General features: G+C 61.6%; 2 protein-coding genes across 7 annotated transcripts; both read right to left on the bottom strand.

Moving 5' to 3' along the window:
- Positions 1–4,288: 4,288 nt before the first annotated feature.
- On the bottom strand, positions 4,289–18,419 carry PANX2 (pannexin 2). The gene is made up of 3 exons (XM_049884730.1): positions 18,194–18,419; positions 5,409–6,875; positions 4,289–4,916 (listed from the first exon to the last, which is right to left on the bottom strand). The coding sequence occupies exons 1-3, from the start codon at positions 18,417–18,419 to the stop codon at positions 4,573–4,575; spliced, it is 2,037 nt and encodes a 678-aa protein (XP_049740687.1). The 3' UTR covers positions 4,289–4,572.
- On the bottom strand, positions 12,438–18,144 carry LOC126076187 (uncharacterized). Of its 6 annotated transcripts, none has more exons than XR_007517450.1 (4): positions 15,495–18,144; positions 15,386–15,424; positions 14,515–15,245; positions 12,438–14,444 (listed from the first exon to the last, which is right to left on the bottom strand). XR_007517450.1 is itself a non-coding variant. In XM_049884728.1 (3 exons), exons 1-3 carry the CDS (start codon positions 16,462–16,464, stop codon positions 14,977–14,979), a joined length of 1,278 nt encoding a protein of 425 aa, XP_049740685.1. In that variant the 5' UTR covers positions 16,465–18,144; the 3' UTR covers positions 12,438–14,976. The 6 variants fall into 6 exon arrangements, 3 of the variants coding, with proteins under 3 accessions (XP_049740685.1, XP_049740683.1, XP_049740686.1); XR_007517452.1 differs by having other exon boundaries at positions 12,438–14,095; positions 14,725–15,245; XR_007517451.1 differs by having other exon boundaries at positions 12,438–14,794; positions 14,865–15,245.
- Positions 18,420–18,454: the final 35 nt, after the last annotated feature.

The following is an 18,454-nucleotide window of genomic DNA, read 5'->3' as shown; positions in this document are numbered from 1 at the left end:
CGGCCCCCTCCGGCGCTCTTAACTGGACTGGACCGGCAGAAGGCCAGGATTCTAATCTCTGCAGAAAGCTGCTGGGTCCTTGGAGGCCTGGGGCAACTGGTGAGGGGGGAAGGACACAGATCTGGTAGGGTCCCTGAGGGTACACCTCGGGGAGGGGCTCCCTATAGTCGTGGTTGTCCAAAACCAGTTGCACCACTACCCCTAACTTGGCACTAAGACTGCCCTTCGTACCTGGACGGGATAGTCTGCCCCCCCTCCTGTCACTGAGATGCCCTGGCTCCCACCTGGAGCACCAGGAGTCTGAGGCCAGCAGGAGTCAGCTGGGTCAGACTCCTGCTCAGGGTCAGGCTGAGGTAACCTGTCTGGGGGTGGAGATAGTCCACCCATCTCTCTCCAGGCCTGGCCCCACTCCAGCAGGCAGGGCTGGTGTCATCTGGACTCTGTCACACAAAGGCTGCACTCCCAGGCGTTTAGCAGACCCGGATCTGCCAGCCTGCCCGGCTCCTCTCCACCCCTACAACTTCCTGGTCCCCCAGGGGATGGCCTGGCCTCAGAGTGGCCTCCGCCCTCCTTGGGCCTCCGGTCCGCACCCCTCTGTCTTGGACTGGTTGTGCTCCTCAGGCACTTGCTTCCAGAGTCCCTTTAGCCCTCCTGCATCTTGTCACATTGCACACCAGAAGCAGGGCCTCCTGCAGCAGGGACTGCTGGCTCCACTTGCTGTTTACTGATGCCAGCCTATGCTGAGGTCCACTCCGGGTCACTTCTTGGGGGCCCGGAGCAAGTCCAGCTGAGATCCCAGCACAGAGGCCGGCCTGGGAGTCTGGCCTGGGCTCAGTGCTGGCTCTCTGGGGTCAAGGCAAGACTCCCCTCCCCAGTCCCCTCCCCACTCGTGAGGTGGAAGAGCAACATCGAACTCCAAGCAGGGTTAGAGGGAAGTGGACATGAGTGAGGAGGGTGTTTTAACAGAACACTCCAGCCCTGGGATGGGGGGCATCCCTCCTGTGCTATCAGGGCAAGATGGTCCCTTGGGGAGCAGTGAGGGAGACTGGACCTTTTCCACCTCCACTTCACCAGAGCCCCTGGGGCCATCTGCAGAGGCCGTGCTGGCTGTGGGGGGTGAGATGAAGACAAGGGGACTCAAGTCCTGTGGGGGAGGGGTGCCCAGCCATGCTCGCAGGGAAACTGAGGCAAATCCCGGCAGGTGAGGATGGGCTTAGAAGGTATGGCTTTGTTTGAAGCAGGCTGTTTTCTGCCTCTGTGGGCTGGGTGGAGGCTGCCCGGGGAGGACAGCCAGGGGTGGAGGAAGACACCCTGGGATGGGAAGTTGCTATTTAAAGCCAAACATGCCTCCTGGCGGCTGGCTGCCTGGAAGGCCCTTTTGTCCCTCTGAGTACCCAGAGCAGGGGTTTCTTGAAATAAGGGGAGGGGGGGAGTGGCGAGGAGGAGACCTGGGTGCTGGGAGGGGGTCAGCAGGGCCATGAGCAGGGGTGGACGCTGACGAAGGGGCTGCTGTGGACAGAGCAGGGGGGATCTTCCTTGAACCAAGTGGATCCCACAGAAGCAGGACCCTGGAGTGGAGAGGTCAGAGGGGGAAACCTCCTGGAGGTTGAGGTGCTTTCGGCTTCTTGGGCCCGGGAGGGTGGTATCTGAATCCTTACCTGGACACCCAGGGTGGGTGCCACTGCTTCTACCAGGCCCCACCAGTTTCTGGCAACTTGGGCTGCCAGCGCGGGATGCGGAGCAAGATGAAAGAAGTCCTGGGATAAGACAGCTGCGCCACCTAGGGGCAGCAGGAGGCGCTGTGTCACCCCACAGGAGTTAGGCATTTACTCCCCGGGGACGCTGACTCAAGCCCATAAGCTCCCCACAATGGTGTAAAAATCAAGCTGTGGAGAGGTCACAGTTTACACAACCAAGTAAGAGGAGGGGACTTGGCAGGGAGCAAGGTTGGCAGGGCTCCCCCTGCGTGTGGCCTAGTCCCACTAAAGGTGTGGTGTTGGCTCCACCCGACACAGGGACCCTGTGTCCACCCAGCACACAGCAGAGGGGCCGATAGCTGGGGCACCTGTACATGCTTCCACACAGAATCCCGTGTCCACCCTGCTTGCAGCCAAGGGGCTGATGGCCCAGGCGTTCCCATGGCTGGGAGCTTAAGTCCACTTGCTTGTGGGCCCCACCCTGGACTGGAGCTGGGCACACATGGACATGCTGTGGCCAGTGGCATTTCTGTCCAGGGAGCTGGAAAGCAGAGGCTACTCTGGGACAAGTGCAGGAGCAGGACTTGAAGCATGGTGGAGAGCTGAGCGCCCAAAGGCCTCTCAGCTGACCCACCAGAACCCAGGCTGTGCTGCAGGGGTGAGGGGGGAGCCCTGCCAACAGGACTGGCAGAGGGCTGATTGGTGCAGGCGCAGCTGAATGTCCGACCTCTAGGAGCTGCCATCGTGCGTGGACAGGCAGGATTTTGAGTGGGGAGGCATGTGGGCTGGGGGTGGGTCAGTGACCCCAGCTCCAGTCAGGGAGAAGGGATCTAGCCCAGAGACCAGGAAGCCAAGTGGGTGGGGTGATCCCTTCAGCTAGGTCCCCTCAGCTGGCCAGCAGTGCCCCAGCTGACCACTGCAATGACAGCTGGTTTGTGGTGTGGGACCAGGCCTGAGACTCTGTGTGCCCCTCTCTCAGCTGCTGCTGCCATGGGTGTAGCTCTTGTGAGACCAGGCTCGTCCCACCCTGCAGGACCTCCTGGGGGCCCTTCTTTGGCCGCATGCACTGCTGCCTCTGAGGAGGAGTGCTGATGGGCAGGACCACCTGGCTCAAGTGAGTGCTTTCTGGGGACGGGATGGGATGCCGTGGTCCCCACGCCCCCACCCGCCAGCACAGGCTGACAGCTGTACACTCTGATGGTGCAGGGTGGCATCTTGCCTGGCTCCAGGGAACAGCTGGGGGGGCCTCAGGGGGGCCCAGGCCAAGTAGGTGGGCCTTACACAGGGTGCAGGGCACGCTAGGATGGCCCCACCCTGCACTCATTGCTCACACTCCACCCCATCTCCAGCCACCACGGGGTTTCTGGTCACTTAGCCCCAGGTACTTGCCCCCAAGGGGCCTCTGTCCAGACCCCTAGCCAACCTGCACCCCACCAGTGTGTTCTCGATGGAGCACCCACCCAACTAGTCTCATCCCCACACCAAGCCCCAAGGTCGGCCTCAGTGTCCCCCACCCCGGCCTCACCCCCACACTGAGCCCCGAGGTCGGCATCAATGCCCCCAATCCCGGCTGGACCTGCCTCCGCCTGCTGCTTCCCCTCCTGTGTTCATGGCATTATGAGCGCCCTAGGCCACGTCAGAAGGCACCTCCTTGGAGAAGCCTTCCTGAATGCCACCAGCCCCCCAGTTCCCCTAGCCACAGCGCACCTGACCTCCAGAGAAGGCACCAGCATTGGACAGGATAGCTTCAGTGGGGGACACGCGAGCGTCTCCCCTCAGCCTGAGCCCCTGGGGGCAGGACTACTCTGGAACTGGCTCCGTGGGCCAGAGTGGAGCTAATACATGCGTGTCAACCTGAGTCTGTGGAGTGCCGGTCCGACAGTGACACACGTGTCCTGTCTCACCCCTGCCAACCCCAGGGCTGGCCTCTGAGTGGCCCACACTCCCCTCAAGCTCTCAGTGAAGGTGAGGCTCCGCCCCCTGGATGGGCAGCCCCATCCCCAGGGACCCCCAGAGTGATGCCCGTAGTCAGGGGTGGCATGGGAGTGGAGCAGTAGACACAGGGCGAGTATTAGAATAGTATTTATTTGTATGCTCAGTGCTACCTTGTGAATACTGTGGTCACGTGTGGCCGTGGCTGAGGTAATAGGGGCCGGGCCAGGCGTGCTGGGCCTTGGCCCAGGGGCCAAGGCAGGGCTTGTGGCCCAGCGGGGGATGTGGTTATTGCGTTGGACTCCTTCGGCCTGGAGGCACGCTCACCCACACACTCATCCACACACCTGACTACTCACTCAACCACCTGTTTTAACTCGTTAAGTCTCCTGGCGATAAATATAATCGTTGATTACAGTAATCAAAATAAAATACATGTATGTCAGGTTACAAGAAGAAAGTGCATGGAGGTCTCCAACTGGGGGGGCAGCCCAGCCCCCTCAACCCGAAGGCTCCTAGTCCCCGTGGGGGGCGGTGAACCCCTGAGCTGTGACCCCTGGGGTGTGGCTGTGGTGAGGCCTGGTGGGAGGGTACCTTGTCCAGCCACAAGCATAGCCCTCGCTTCCCAGGCCCAGAACCAAATTGATTAAAAAAATAAACTCTTAGCCTTACAGCCCCACACCTACAGCTGTTCTCAGGATGCAGAAGTTGGGGGGGGGGGCTCTGATGGGCCACAGCTGGCCCTGCCCCTGGCCAGTGCTGGAAGGATGCACCTGTGTGGGCTGGACGCCTGTTGAGCCTGGGGGAGGCACTGAGCCCCTGTGCATGCGGATGGATGCTGGGGGTGGGCAGTGCTGAGCAAGCAGAGGCTGCGTGCACGTGGGGCTGGGTCACTGGAAGGTGGCCTGTGCAAAAGGCCTGTGGCAGCTGGCAGGCCTTCCTCTCAAAACTCCACTGTACTCACGACTGTCCTGGGCTCATCGAAGGTGGCAATGAGGATCTGCTGGGGGGGTGGGATGGCAATGAGCTCGCCCATGTCCGGGGGCACATGGGGACCCCCTTCCTCATCTTCCCGGGCCTCATACAGCGTGTTGATGTGGAGAAGGGGGTGAGTAGCATTCCGGCTCAGGATGGCCAAGGGGTCAGCCTTGCCCAGGCCTGCTGGAGACATCGGGGCTGCAGCAGGGGCCTTGGGGGGAGAGCAGAGATGAAACGGGACTGCGGCTGGAAGCCCTGCCCGGGCAGGATCTGCTGAGAATGGGAGTTCCTTCTCGGAGAGTGGGCCATCTGCAAGCAGCCAAGAAGGCGTGGGTTACAGGTGTGTCACAGGTGTGTCACTGGCCCTCAGTCTGCCGCTCACATTCTGCTGCCCCTGCGCAGCTGTTCAGCCAGACCTCAGGCTTGGGCTGGTGGCTGAATTCCACCCCTGCCCTGGGGTGGTTTGGCAGGCTTGCAGTAATGCAGAGCACTTCTCAAGGGCGTGGGCAGGCCTGGGGACCTTATTAACAATGGGGGAATCAGAGGAAACCGCCCAGCAGCCAGGCCCAGGCAGCCTTCGTCCTTCCTCCTCCTCCCAGCGCGCTGCTACTGACCCGGGCAGCGGGTCCACTTCTGCCCCGCCCCCCACTTCCAACTGGTGGCTGATGGAGCTGGTTAAACTCTGAACCCCCTTCCCCGCGCCCCTGGGCTTTCCCTTCCCGGCAGCAGAGCATTGGACTCCCACCCCGGCGATCTGGGGCCGCCCCTTCTCCCGGGCCTGCCCACCCCTAGCTGCCCTACCTTTGGTGGACACGGCGGCCAGGCCCAGCATGCACTCCTCTCCTTGCGAAAGGAAGCTCCCCTCCTGGCTCCGGGAGGCAGGCAGGACGGCGGCGGGAGCGGCCTCGGGCTTGGGCTTTTTGGTGCCCAAGATGTAGGGGTGCACGTCCAGGGAGAAATGCCGCGCGTGCTTCTTATCCCCTGCCGCGGCGGGCGGCTCGGAGGAGGCGGCCGCGTCCCCGCCGCCCTTGTAGTGGTGCGCAGCGCGGGCGCCCGCGTCCAGCAGCGGCGCGATGAGCGTGTCGGTGGCCGTCTTCCTGCGCACGGGCTTGGGCTTCTCGGCCTTGCTGTTCTCCACGCGCATGATGGCTAGCTGCTCCTTGAAGGGCTGCGGCAGGGGGTTGCTGGTGGGGATCCACTTCATCTTCTTGCGCGGGCGCTTGACCACCGGCGGCTCGGAGGAGGCGTCGGGCTCGGCGGGGTTGGCGCTGGGGTCCACCGTCTGGACGCCGGAGTCGCGCACGGTGGGCGTGGAGTCGTGATTGGACTGCGCCAGCGCGGCCAGCAGCTGCCGCACCACGTTGTCGTACATGAGGTCGCTCTCGTTGGTGATGAAGTCCAGCCGGTTGAGCGACTTGATGTGGTCGCGGTTCTCGTTGCAGAACATGGCCAGGATGTTGATGTCGCAGAACTGCGAGCGGCGCCACTGGCGGCGCGTCTTGATGCCCACCTTGTGCAGCTTGTCGAAGATGAAGTTGCTCTTGCGGAAGATGAAGAGGTGGATGAGGTTGACGAGGACGATGAGGTTCATGAAGCACAGGAGCACTATCTCCACGCCCGCGACCAGGCGCTGCAGCTGCACCGACGGCAGCTTGCAGCTGACGCGCACCGCGGGGCCCGGGCCGCCTGCTGGCCCGTCGGGCGAGGCGCCCAGCGCGCACGTGAACTCGTTCTGCTTCTGGGTGGCATAGTAGGTGCACAGGTAGGAGATGGGCACCACGCTGAGCAGCAGGATGAGCACGTGCCGCGCCAGGTACAACTTGGCCAGGAAGTTGCTGCGGCCGCGCCGCTCCAGGTACTTCTCGAACAGGTTCTGCTCCGGGCTCTTCTCCTTCTCAGCGTTCTCGATGATCTCCCGCTTTTCGCGCTCAGTGATGCCGGGCCCCTTGGACTGGATCTGCTTCTCGATCTTGGGGGCCCGGCCTTCGGCCGCGCGGTGGTAGCAGTTGTCGATCTCCTGCAGCAGAAAGTTGAGCTCCGACGTGAGGCGCGTGGAGGCCAGGAACTCCCAGCCCAGCGCGGGCACGTACATGATGGCGGCGAAGGCCAGCAGCGCGTAGGGCAGAAACTTGTGCTCGAACAGGGACGGCCAGAGACTGGCGTCCACGCCGGGCAGCGCGTCCCGCAGCTCCGTCCAGCAGTAGCCGCGGGCGTACAGCGCCTGGTCGCGGGTGAAGTTGTGCGGAGTGTAACAGTAAATGGGCTCCTCTGGGGGCAGAGAGGAGACACGGGCTGGGGGTGGGCGGGGGAAGGAGGAGGGCTGGGGGTGGGTGGGGGGAAGGGGAGGGCTGGGGGTGGGAGGGTAGAAGGGGGAGGGCTGGAGGAGGGGGAAGGGTAAGGGCTGGGGGAGGTCAGGGTAGAAGGAGGAGGGCTGGGGGTGGGCCGGGGAAGGGGGAGGGCTGGGGGTGGGTGGAGGGAAGGGGGGCTGGGGGTGGGAGGGTAGAAGGGGAGGGCCGGGGGTGGGCAGAGTAGAAGCGAGAGGGCTGGGGGTGGGCAGGGGGGAAGGGGAGGGCTGGGGGTGGGAGGGTAGAAGGGGGAGGGCTGGAGGAGGGGGAAGGGTGAGGGCTGGGGGAGGTCAGGGTAGAAGGAGGGCTGGGGGTGGGCCGGGGAAGGGGGAGGGCTGGGGGTGGGTGGAGGGAAGGGGGGCTGGGGGTGGGAGGGTAGAAGGGGAGGGCTGGGGGTGGGCAGAGTAGAAGGGAGAGGGCTGGGGGTGGGCAGGGGGGAAGGGGAGGGCTGGGGGTGGGAGGGTAGAAGGGGAGGGCTGGGGGTGGGCTGGAGGTGGGTGGGGTAAGGGGGAGGGCTGGGTAAGGGGGAGGGCTGGGGGTGGGCAGGGGAAAAGGGGAGGGCTGGGGGTGGGTGGGGGCAAGGGGGAAGGCTGGGGATAGGGTGGGGGAGAAGGGGGAGGGCTGGGGTGGGCAGGGGAAGGGGAGGGCTGGGGAAAGGGGAGGGCTGCAGGTGGTTGGGGGAAGGGGGAAGGCTGGGGGTGGGTGGGGGAAAAGGGGGAGGGCTGGGGGTGGGCGGGAGAGAGGGTGGGCTGGGGCCGACCCAGGGAGGGGAGTGGGGTGTGGGTCCTAGGGCTGGGCTGGGGGCAGGCCTTGGGGGTCCAGGAGTGAGACCCAGGGAGGGGAGCTGGGGGTGGCCCAGGCAGGCTGGGGGCAATCCCAGGATGGCGCTGCAGGTGGGCCCCAGAGAGGGGTGGCGAAAGCCTACTGGAGGGGAGGGCAGGTGGGGGGACGGAGGGGATCTGGGCAAGTGCCAGAGGACAGGGCTGAGATGTTGAGAGGATCTGGGGGCAGGACACAAGGGTGGGAGGTGCTGGGGGGAGGGGCTGGGCTAGGGAAGAACTGGGAGTGTACTGGAGGGAGGGGCAGTGGGTAGAACCAAGAGGGGCTGGAGGCGTGACCGTGACTGAGGGAGAGGGGCTGGGGACTGCTGGAGAGGGAGGGGGACTGGCTGGGGAGACGATAGCTGGGTTTAGGGTGAAGGACACAGTTTGGGTCTGGTCTGCTTTTCTGCCCAGACCCCTCCCAGGGTGCCCTGGCCGGCTTCTGGCCCCACGTCTATAGTACCCCCCTCACACAGTGGCCTGCATGGACCCTCCCATTTCTGCCCCATATTCCCACCCATGGCGGGTGTGGGGTCTCACCTTGGGTGTCCCCCATCGCAGTCAGCAGCGGCACAGCTGGGGATAGGAGCACGTCCTAACCCCAGGACCTGCGAGCACCACACACTCCTGGTGTGCACGAGGAAACCGGGTTCCACTGCCACTCAGCCAGGGCCCCTCTTCCAGTGGCACAGCTGGGCCCCGGCCCTGCCTGGCTTTGCATCGGGGCTGCCGTGGAGGGCAGTTGGCAGGGATGGTCTTACTAGCCAGGTATGACAAAGCACATTTTCCGAGATAACAAATAAGGATTCCCCAAGACCCCTGTCAGGGCAAGGGAAGGACCCCTGAGCCCTAAGTAAGTGGTCGGGGGAGACCCCTGGATCCAAAAGAGGAAGAAAGCACACCCCAACTGGTCCAAGGTGTTTTCCCACTAAAATTGAATGGTTTAAAGCTCCCCATTTCTCGGGTTGTTACCAAACTTCCTGTCTCCCCCCTCTAATGCAGGCCAGACAGACCCTAGCCACAGTGCAGCATAGTCAGGTCCAGCCAGCCAGGTCCCCCTTCCTCACCCCCCAGAGGTCCCAGGGCAGGGTCTGCTTGAGGCCCTTGTCCTGTGGGAAGTGAGAAGTGGTCTCCAGGAAGCAGCAGCACCAACATGGCATCTATCCCTCCGTCTCTCTGCTCCTCTGACCCCTGTCCTGATGCCTGCATTGTATACAGAGAGCTCATTCGACGAGACCTCTGTCCATGGCTTGGCGGACCGGTGGTCCCTGTTGATGCCACTCAGGTGCCCCAGGGGAGGCTGGCAGACTCCACACCTGGGCAGGGAGACCCCACAGTCCACAGGTGTTTCCGGCCCTGGCCCCAGAGCAGCAGCGAGCCCTCACTGGCCCCAGCATTCATGGTCGCCACCCCAACTCAGACCTAGCGCTGAGGCCCAGGTGGCCATTGCCACCATCCTGGCAGCAGTCTTGGAGATCCCACACTGACACACAGGGACTCAAAGGGATTGCAGGAATGTGGCCCAGCAGGGAAGAAGGCCTAGAGGCGGGCCCACAACTCTCCGGGGCTGGAGTCAGGACTCTACCTTTAGGGTACTGGGGAGTCATGGAGAGTGTGGGAGCAGGTGTGGACAGGCCAGAGTGGGGCTTGTTAGATGCAGGGTGGTAGGGGGAGAGGCTGGGGTAGAGGGCCATGAGGAAGCTGCCATCTCAGTCCACACACCAGATGGGAGGCCCGGCCACGGCATGGGGCAGGTGGGGGGAGGCCTTGGGAAGGAACACCTCGTACCAGTGGCCTGTGGCCTTCACCCCAGATGAGAACAGGGGCTCAGGGGCCAGTGAAAAGCTGGACTCAGAGAAGGGCGAATTGGAAAAGGCAAAGGAACCAGCTCTCTTGGTTGAAAAACAGCATTTATTCACTTATTTTTTGTCCTCACAGCCATCCCAGGAGCCCAAGGCCAGCGCTCTCCTCTCTGGGAGAAAAGAACGGCAACAGGTGTGTCTCCCCTGGGGTCCACCCTGCAGCAAGGGGCCTGGCACCCCCAGCCCTGGGGGAGGCCCAGGCAGTGGGGATGCAGGAACAGGAAGAAGGGCTCCCCAGCTCTGGAGCGTGGGGTGGCCCGTCTCTGACCGTGGGCACTGCAGGATGCTGGCTGGAAGTGGGGTTCCTAGGAGCTCCCATGTACCTGTTCTGCTGCCTGGAAGGGGCTGGATGGGGTGTGGCAGCCCTGGGGGAGGAGGCTGGAGAGCCCCTTTTTGCTCCTCCACTGGGCTCTGCACGCCTGCCTCCATCTCTGCTGTTTCTTTCGGGGGTGGCTGCAGACAGAGGAAGAATCTTGGCTCTGCCCCTTTGACCCTCAGTTTCCTTTTCTGCTCAGTTGAGGACGGTGACACAGCTTTGCAGGGTCACTGCAGGTGAGGGGCCTGTGGGCACATCCAGCGGGGTCTCCTTCCTTTCCAGATGGGACTGCTGAGAGCAGCAGCAGAGGAAACAGCATGGCCGAGGGACACACAGACCCTTTCTGGGCCAAGAAAATCCTGCAGGCGGCCCGGGGGAGGCTGGCTCCTGGCACACAGGTGCCGAGGGCATGCGGGTGTGCAGCTTAGGCTTGTCCTGGCAGGACCTGTGGTGCTAGACCCAGCAGTGGGAGGGAAAGCAGGGCGTGGACACCTGGTGGTTGTGTGGGGTGGCTGCTGGGGGGCCCTGCCACAGGGCCTCTGTGCCCCTCCTTAGCATGCCCCAGAGAGGGTCCCCGTGGGAGAGGCCCACATAGCTGAGCCAGCTCGGGAGAAGCAAGCACTGCTTGGCCTCCAACCAGTGTGACCCTGGCAGCCCCTGTGGCCAACACCCCATAAGCCTGTCCACACAAGGTCCAGGAGCACCAGAGGCCCATCACAGTGTGGGCACTGGGAACACCAGCAGCGAATTTCTTGACTTGGGAGGGGCCCAATGCCTGAGACGCAGCTACAGAAAGAGCGAACTGAGCTCCGAGCGCAAACGCGGCGATGCCTGTGGGCGGCAGAGGCCCCCTGTGTCAGATCTGGTCCGGGAACATCCATCCCCCATCGGCCCCACCCGCCGTCCAGTGTCCAGCTCGCAGATGCATCACGTGCCCTTCCAGAGGGCAAAGCCGCCAGTCCACCCACTACCTTCCCCCCCAACCCTGGCACAATCCAGCCTGTGCCCCCTCCCTACAGCACTGACGCCCCCGCTCCACAGGGGAATGGGACAGCCCCCAGGGATTGGCCGGCGAGCTCCCCCGTCACCTGCAGACGTACTCATGGCTTCCTCCATTGTCCTGCCCTCCCCGGCCCCCCCAGACTAGCCTCTCGCATGGGGTGGTGGGTGGTACAGGTGGGCTCAACAAGGCCCTCCTAGTCCTGGAGCTTGCGCGTATCCCCCTCCCATGGGAAAGGGACTTGGCAGATGTGACGGGGGCGGGGGGAGGGGTCCTGGATTACCTGGGTGGGCCCAATGGAATTCCAGGGTCCTTATTCGAGGGTTTTTTTATTCGAGGGAGGCAGGTCAGAGAGAAAATGTAGGGATGCAAGCTGGGATTAGAGGGGGAGAGGGTGCCACATTGCTGGCTTTGAAAGGGGAGGAAGGGGCCAGAAGCCACAGAAGGCAGGCAGCCTTGAGAAGCCAGAGAAGGCAAAAAAAAAAAAAACAAATCTCCCTGCAGCCACCAGAAGGAACCAGCCATCTGACACCTTGGTTTCAGCCCTGTGGGACCCATGCTGGATTCCTATCCTCCAGGACTGTGAGAGAATAAAATGTTGTTTTAAACTGCTGAGTTGGTGGGGAGTGCCACACCGTACAGGATGCTCAGACAGTGGCCGCCCCCTCACCAGCTGTCTGCCTCCCCTCAGGCCATGGGTGGGAAGGGTCTTGGCCTGTACCCTCCCATCTTGCCCCGTAGTGTGACCTCCCACACAGTCCGCTGAAGGATGGTGCTTGCACAGGCTTGGGGCAGAAGCAGCCCTGCCCGGGGCAGCCTGTCTGCAGGCCTGGCAAAGATAAGGCGGAACTGCCTGGACTGAAACCCAAGGTGGCTGAGTGTTGGGGGGAGTGGTGAAACAGGGTCAGGAGGTTCAGCCAGCCAGAGCCCCCTGTGGCTGGTGCCTGAGGGCGGGACCCCTGCTCAAGAAGGGTGGGAGGATGAGGGGGCCACCAATGCCTGGACTGGACCTTCCATTCCAGAACAAACCCTCTTCTTAAGCTGGCTGTGAAGGGGGAGGTTCCGACTTCCCACAAGTGAAGACGCCTTCTTGGGAGAAGGCCTGACTCACTCTGAAGATGAGTGGATGGATGGATGGACAGATGGAGCCCCACGGGCCCAGCTGGAAATTACTCGGCCAGCGCGGGGAGGGAAAACATTTCCAGAAAGCTGTGGTTGTGGAATGCGGTCCCCAGACCCATGGTGGCACGGGCACCCTGAGAGCTGCTGTCTCCCACGCAGCTGCTGGGGCTTGTCTGCACCACACAGCCTTTCAACCCTGAATTTCTGTCGTCTTTTTTTTCTTTTCTGGTGAAGGAAGATGAGCCATGGAAACTCCACACCAGGAGATACCTCTGCGACCGAGCAGTCAGAAAGATTTGTCCAGATTATATCAGCGAATACCCGAAGCACTGTGACCTTGTTATCTGGCTATTTTAGGAAAAAGCAGTCCTTGGTCCTTTCCGAGCCCCCACCTTCAGGGTCCATGTTGTTGTTGTCAGCCACTGACAGGTCTGCAAGGCAACAAAGCACAAGTGGTCCTGCACCACCCCCATGACCGTCCGCCTGGGCCACTGTGAGCCACGGGGTTTTCACTGGCTGGTTTTCAGAAGCAGATTGTCAGGCTCTTTTTCCCAGGCCATCTTAGTCCGGAGCCTCTGCTGAGACCTGTTCGGCATGCTAGCAACACACAAGCCTCCACTGACCAACAGGTGGCTTCCAAGGAATCTGGGAAGTTCTTCAGTTCTCTTTACCCTGGCACCACGCTAGTAGCCTCTCCGGCTCCCTCCTTCCTCAGCTGAGCTGGTCCAGGTGTTGGTGGGGGTACCATCACCCGACTTCTTTAGGGGAGAAGTCATCAGGAAATCCCACCCCCCAACCCCAGCCTGGGGATGTGCCACCTGGAGCTGGGCTGGGTCAGGGACTGCCTCTGTGCCCAGGAGAGGTCTGGTTCTAAAACAGGCAAAATGCAACCCGCAGAGGGACTGGGAGCCTGTTGAGCCCTTAGCACCCGTGTGCCAGCTCAACGGTCCTTGCCATAACCCTGTGAGGTGACAGTTATTTCTGGCCTCGCTTTATGGATGAGAAAACCAGGGCACAGAGAGGTCATGCTTCTTGCTCAGGGGCTCACAGCAAAGATGCAAGGACTAGGAGTCCACCCTGGGCATCTGAGGAGCACCCACACTCTGAACCCCCAAGTTCTGACTGCTGAGGGCACCAGGGCCCCACTGCCCAGCCTCCCTGGGCAGAGAACCAAGAAAACGGGCCCTGGCACCCCCGCCCAGCAGCCCCTCCCCTGACCCATATACGCCCCTGTCCTAGGCGATCTCAGGGTCCCATGTAGGCCTCCTCCCCAGTCCCGGTGAGTCGGGCAGAGTTGGGGCTCTTAGTGCCACTCTCTTCTGGACGTAGCTGCCCTCTCTCCAAAGGTCAGGTTTTCTGAAGCCTCCCTTTTGCACCCATCTGAGTGGTCCCCCGTGTCAAAAGGCCCAACACCCTGGCCCTGCACCCCAACGTTCCTGGGGGGGCCCTTGGCCTGTGTGTGCTGGGTGGGATAGGCCTCAAATTCAGGAGTAGCACGTGTCCAGGGTGAGACAGTGCACGCTTCCAGGCACCTGGATCAGTGTGTCCTTCCGCCGGACCCACTCAGGAGAGACGAGAGGCAGCCAAATCTCAGAGAGAAGGTAGGCAAGGACCAGGGCGACTGGGGCTGTGTGCAGTGAGGCTCCTCATTCAGAGAGATGCAAACATGGAAAATTCAACAGCCCTGTGCTCTCCGCCGGGACACAATCTCCAGGGCCATCCAATCCCATCAGGCAGGGCCAGAGCCCAGGACTCAGGACAGCAGGCCACCACACCTACCACCAACCCCCATGGGCCACATCCATCTGTGAGTGTCTACCCCAGAGAGGGGACACACCGCCAGATGGCACAAAGCGGAATATCAGAGGGTTGGGCCTATCTTGGGGGTCACTGAGGGCCTGATCCACACCTGTGCTCACAACTTAGTCCGTCCCACTGTGCACATCTGTGACCTGAGCTGGTCTGCGACCCGTACGTGAGCACCCGTGTGTGACTAGACGTCCCACTGTGCACATCTGTGACCTGAGCTGGTCTGCATCCCGTACCTGAGCACGCGTGTGTGACTGGATGTCCTCTGTGCACGTCTGTGACCTGAGCTGGTCTGTGTCCCGTACCTGAGCACGCGTGTGTGACTCAATGTCCCACTGCGCACATCTGTGACCTGAGCTGGTCTGTGTCCCGTACCTGAACACGCGTGTGTGACTCAATGTCCCACTATGCATATCTGTGACCTGAGCTGGTCTGTGTCCCGTACCTGAGCACCCGTGTGTGACTTGACGTCCCACTGTGCATGTCTGTGACCTGAGCTGGTCTGTGTCCCGTAGCTGAGCACCTGTGTGTGACTCAATGTCCCACTGTGCACATCTGTGACCTGAGCTGGTCTGCGACCCATATCTGAGCACCCATGTGTGACTGGACGTCCCACTGTGCACATCTGTGACCTGAGCTGGTCTGTGTCCCATACCTGAGCACCTGTGTGTGACTCAATGTCCCACTGCGCACATCTGTGACCTGAGCTGGTCTGTGTCCCGTACCTGAACACGCGTGTGTGACTCAATGTCCCACTGTGCATATCTGTGACCTGAGCTGGTCTGTGTCCCGTACCTGAGCACCCGTGTGTGACTTGACGTCCCACTGTGCATGTCTGTGACCTGAGCTGGTCTGTGTCCCGTAGCTGAGCACCTGTGTGTGACTCAATGTCCCACTGTGCACATCTGTGACCTGAGCTGGTCTGTGTCCCATACCTGAGCACCTGTGTGTGACTCAATGTCCCACTGTGCACATCTGTGACCTGAGCTGGTCTGCGACCCATATCTGAGCACCCATGTGTGACTGGACATCCCACTGTGCACATCTGTGACCTGAGCTGGTCTGTGTCCCATACCTGAGCACCTGTGGGTGACTCAATGTCCCACTGTGCACATCTGTGACCTGAGCTGGTCTGTGTCCCGTACCTGAGCACCCGTGTGGGACTTGACGTCCCACCATGCACGTCTGTGACCTGAGCTGGTCTGCGTCCCATACCTGAGCACCTGTGTGTGACTCAATGTCCCACTGTGTACATCTGTGACCTGAGCTAGTCTGCGACCCATATCTGAGCACCCATGTGTGACTGGACGTCCCACTGTGCACATCTGTGACCTGAGCTGGTCTGTGTCCCATACCTGAGCACCTGTGGGTGACTCAATGTCCCACTGTGCACATCTGTGACCTGAGCTGGTCTGTGTCCCGTACCTGAGCACCCGTGTGGGACTTGACGTCCCACCGTGCACGTCTGTGACCTGAGCTGGTCTGCGTCCCATACCTGAGCACCTGTGTGTGACTCAATGTCCCACTGTGCACATCTGTGACCTGAGCTAGTCTGTGTCCCGTATCTGAGCACCCATGTGTGACTGGACGTCCCACTGTGCACATCTGTGACCTGAGCTGGTCTGTGTCCCATACCTGAGCACCTGTGTGTGACTCAATGTCCCACTGTGTACATCTGTGACCTGAGCTGGTCTGTGTCCCGTATCTGAGCACCCGTGTGTGACTGGACGTCCCACTGTGCACATCTGTGACCTGAGCTGGTCTGCGTCCCATACCTGAGCACCCGTGTGTGACTCAGTGTCCCACTGTGCACATCTGAGACCTGAGCTGGTCTGTGTCCCATACCTGAGCACCTGTGTGTGACTCAATGTCCCAATGTGCACATCTGTGACCTGAGCTGGTCTGTGTCCCGTATCTGAGCACCCATGTGTGACTGGACATCCCACCGTGCACGTCTGTGACCTGAGCTGGTCTGCGTCCCATACCTGAGCACCTGTGTGTGACTCCATGTCCCACTGTGTACATCTGTGACCTGAGCTGGTCTGTGTCCCGTACCTGAGCACCCGTGTGTGACTTGATGTCCCACTGTGCACGTCTGTGACCTGAGCTGGTTTCCGTCCCGTATCTGAGCACCCACGTGTGACTGGACGTCCCACCGTGCACGTCTGTGACCTGAGCTGGTCTGCGTCCCATACCTGAGCACCCGTGTGTGGCTCGATGTCCCACTGTGCGCATCTGTGACCTGAGCTGGTCTGTGTCCCGTACCTGAGCACCTGTGTGTGACAATGTCCCATGGTGCACACCTGTGACACTGTGCTGGTCTGTGTCCCATACCTGAGCACCTCTGTGTGACTTGACATCCCACTGTGTACATGTGACACTGAGCGGGCCCACATCCTGCACCTGAGCACCTGTGCATGACTGGACGTCCCACTTTGCGCATGTGACACTGAGCAGGTCCACACTCCGTATCTGAGCCCCATGTGTGACTCGATGTCCCACTGTGCACGTCTGTGACACTGCACTGGTTTGTGTCCCATACCTGAGCACCCGTGTGTGACTCGACATCCCACTGTACGCATGTGACACCTAGCGGGTCCACACCCTGTATCTGAGCACCTGTGACTTGACACCCCACTATGTGTCTGTGATGCCAGACAGGTCCGCACCCCATATTTGAGCACTCGTGACTCAACGTCCTACTGTGCACGTCTGTGATACCAAGTGATTCTGGACCCGGTATCTAAGCATCCGTGACTCATCGTCCTACTGTGCATTCACGCCCTGTATGCCCGAAGGGGTCCCTGCCCTGTATCTGAGCACCGAGACTTGAGGTCCCATTGTATGGGTCTGTGACGCTGGGTGGGTCCGCGCCCCCTATCTAAGCAGCTGTGACTCAGTGTCCCACTGTGTGCATCTGGGACACCGAGCAGGTTGGCACCTGTACCTGAGCACCTGTGACTCGATGTCCCACTGTAAGCATCTGATGCCGGGTGGTTCTGCACCCCGTACCTGAGTGCCCATGACTCGATGCCCCCCTGTGTGCATCTGTGACACCGAGCGGGTCCGTGCCCCATACCTGCGCACCGGTGACTCAATGCCCTACTGTACGTGTGTCTGAGAACAAGGGAAGGACTGCCACGTATTTCCAGTTGGGGATGCCTCTAGGCCCCCTGTCATCATTCAAACCCAGGTGCCACGCCAGCCCTGTGGCCCAATGGTGTGTCAGCAGCATGTGTGGGTGAGCTCTGCTCGGCACGGTCTGGGTGCGTGGGGCCTCCCGTCTCCCGTGCAAGTGCACTGCGTCTGAGCATGTCTGTGTGTCCTAGTACTGGTGCCCTGAGGACAGAGCCAGAAGAATATTTCCTCTGCCTGGGGGTCCACCCAGGTCGGGTATCACAGGCCACAGGGAGCTCCTGGAACGTGAGAAGTCTTTGGAGGTTTCTGGAAGGGGCCTGGAAAGCATGGCTGACACATTTTGGGAAAGACCCCCTGGACATCTGGGTCTGAATCCCCTCCTGCATCAACACAGACCCCAGGTGTGAGGATGCAGCCAATTCCTGGTCTCCAGCTACCTGCTTCCACCTTCACCCTCTAGGTGGGCTCTGGAGCCCACACCTCATTCCCTGTGGCCCAAGCCTCCTAGAGTTGTGCCCCTGCCCTTTAGGGTTGGTGTGTCCTGTATAGACTCCACTGCTACGTGCTCTCCAGAGCCTACCACAGGCCCCGCCACAGCTGCCAAACCCTTCAGAGGCTCCCCATGCCCAAAGGGAGGCCGGCCAGCTTCTCAGCGCTTCTCCTTGCCCTCCCTGCACCCCATCTGCCCATGGCCTCTGCGCCCCCTCCCTGCACCCCATCACTCGACTTCTGCATCCACTGGTCAAGGTCTCCACCCTGCCCTGGCCTGAGCCATCTGTTCATCTGTAATGCCTTTCTCTGACCGTCACCGGATGGTGCTCACCCTGCTCACCCCACCCTCCATCTCCTCTTTTGTATGTGACATTCTATAGGCCAGACCCAGGATCTCATTTACCACGGGTCCAGGAAGGGCCTGGTCCACCTCAGGCGTGAAGAGTGCAAGGCAAAACAACAGTGAAACCAGGAGTGGGGTCTGGGACACGAGCAAGCACCGGGCGGGAGAGGGCCTTGTTGGGAAAGCCCTGGGGCGCCGTCTGCAGTCGACATCGCCAGGCCAGTGCGGTGGGGCGCTCAGCGCCCGCGATATGGACAGCGCCAGTGGCCCAGAGGGGACCCGGGAAGCAGCTGGGACACCTGCGGACACGCGCCCGCCCGCCCGCGCCCCCGCCTCACCTGCGAAGTTCTTGGTGAAGACCAGGGTGACCAGCAGGATGGGGACAAGCACGGTGCCGATGGTGACCACGCGGTCGAACGGCAGCTCCAGCTTCAGCTGCAGAAGCAGCGCGGCCAGCGCGCCCGCCTTGTCGTCCTGGGCGCCCGGCAGGATCAGCTCCCGCAGCTTCTCGCCCGCCAGCAGCGCCGTCGCCATGTCCGCCGACTGCTCCAGGAGGTGGTGCATGGGAGGCGAGGGGCGGCCCGGCGGAGGGGGGCGCG

Source organism: Elephas maximus, chromosome 4, assembly GCF_024166365.1.
Source record: "Elephas maximus indicus isolate mEleMax1 chromosome 4, mEleMax1 primary haplotype, whole genome shotgun sequence".
NCBI lineage: Eukaryota > Metazoa > Chordata > Mammalia > Proboscidea > Elephantidae > Elephas > Elephas maximus.
The sequence above is the reverse complement of the archived record's forward strand: the minus strand, read 5'-3'. Positions and strand labels throughout refer to the sequence as shown.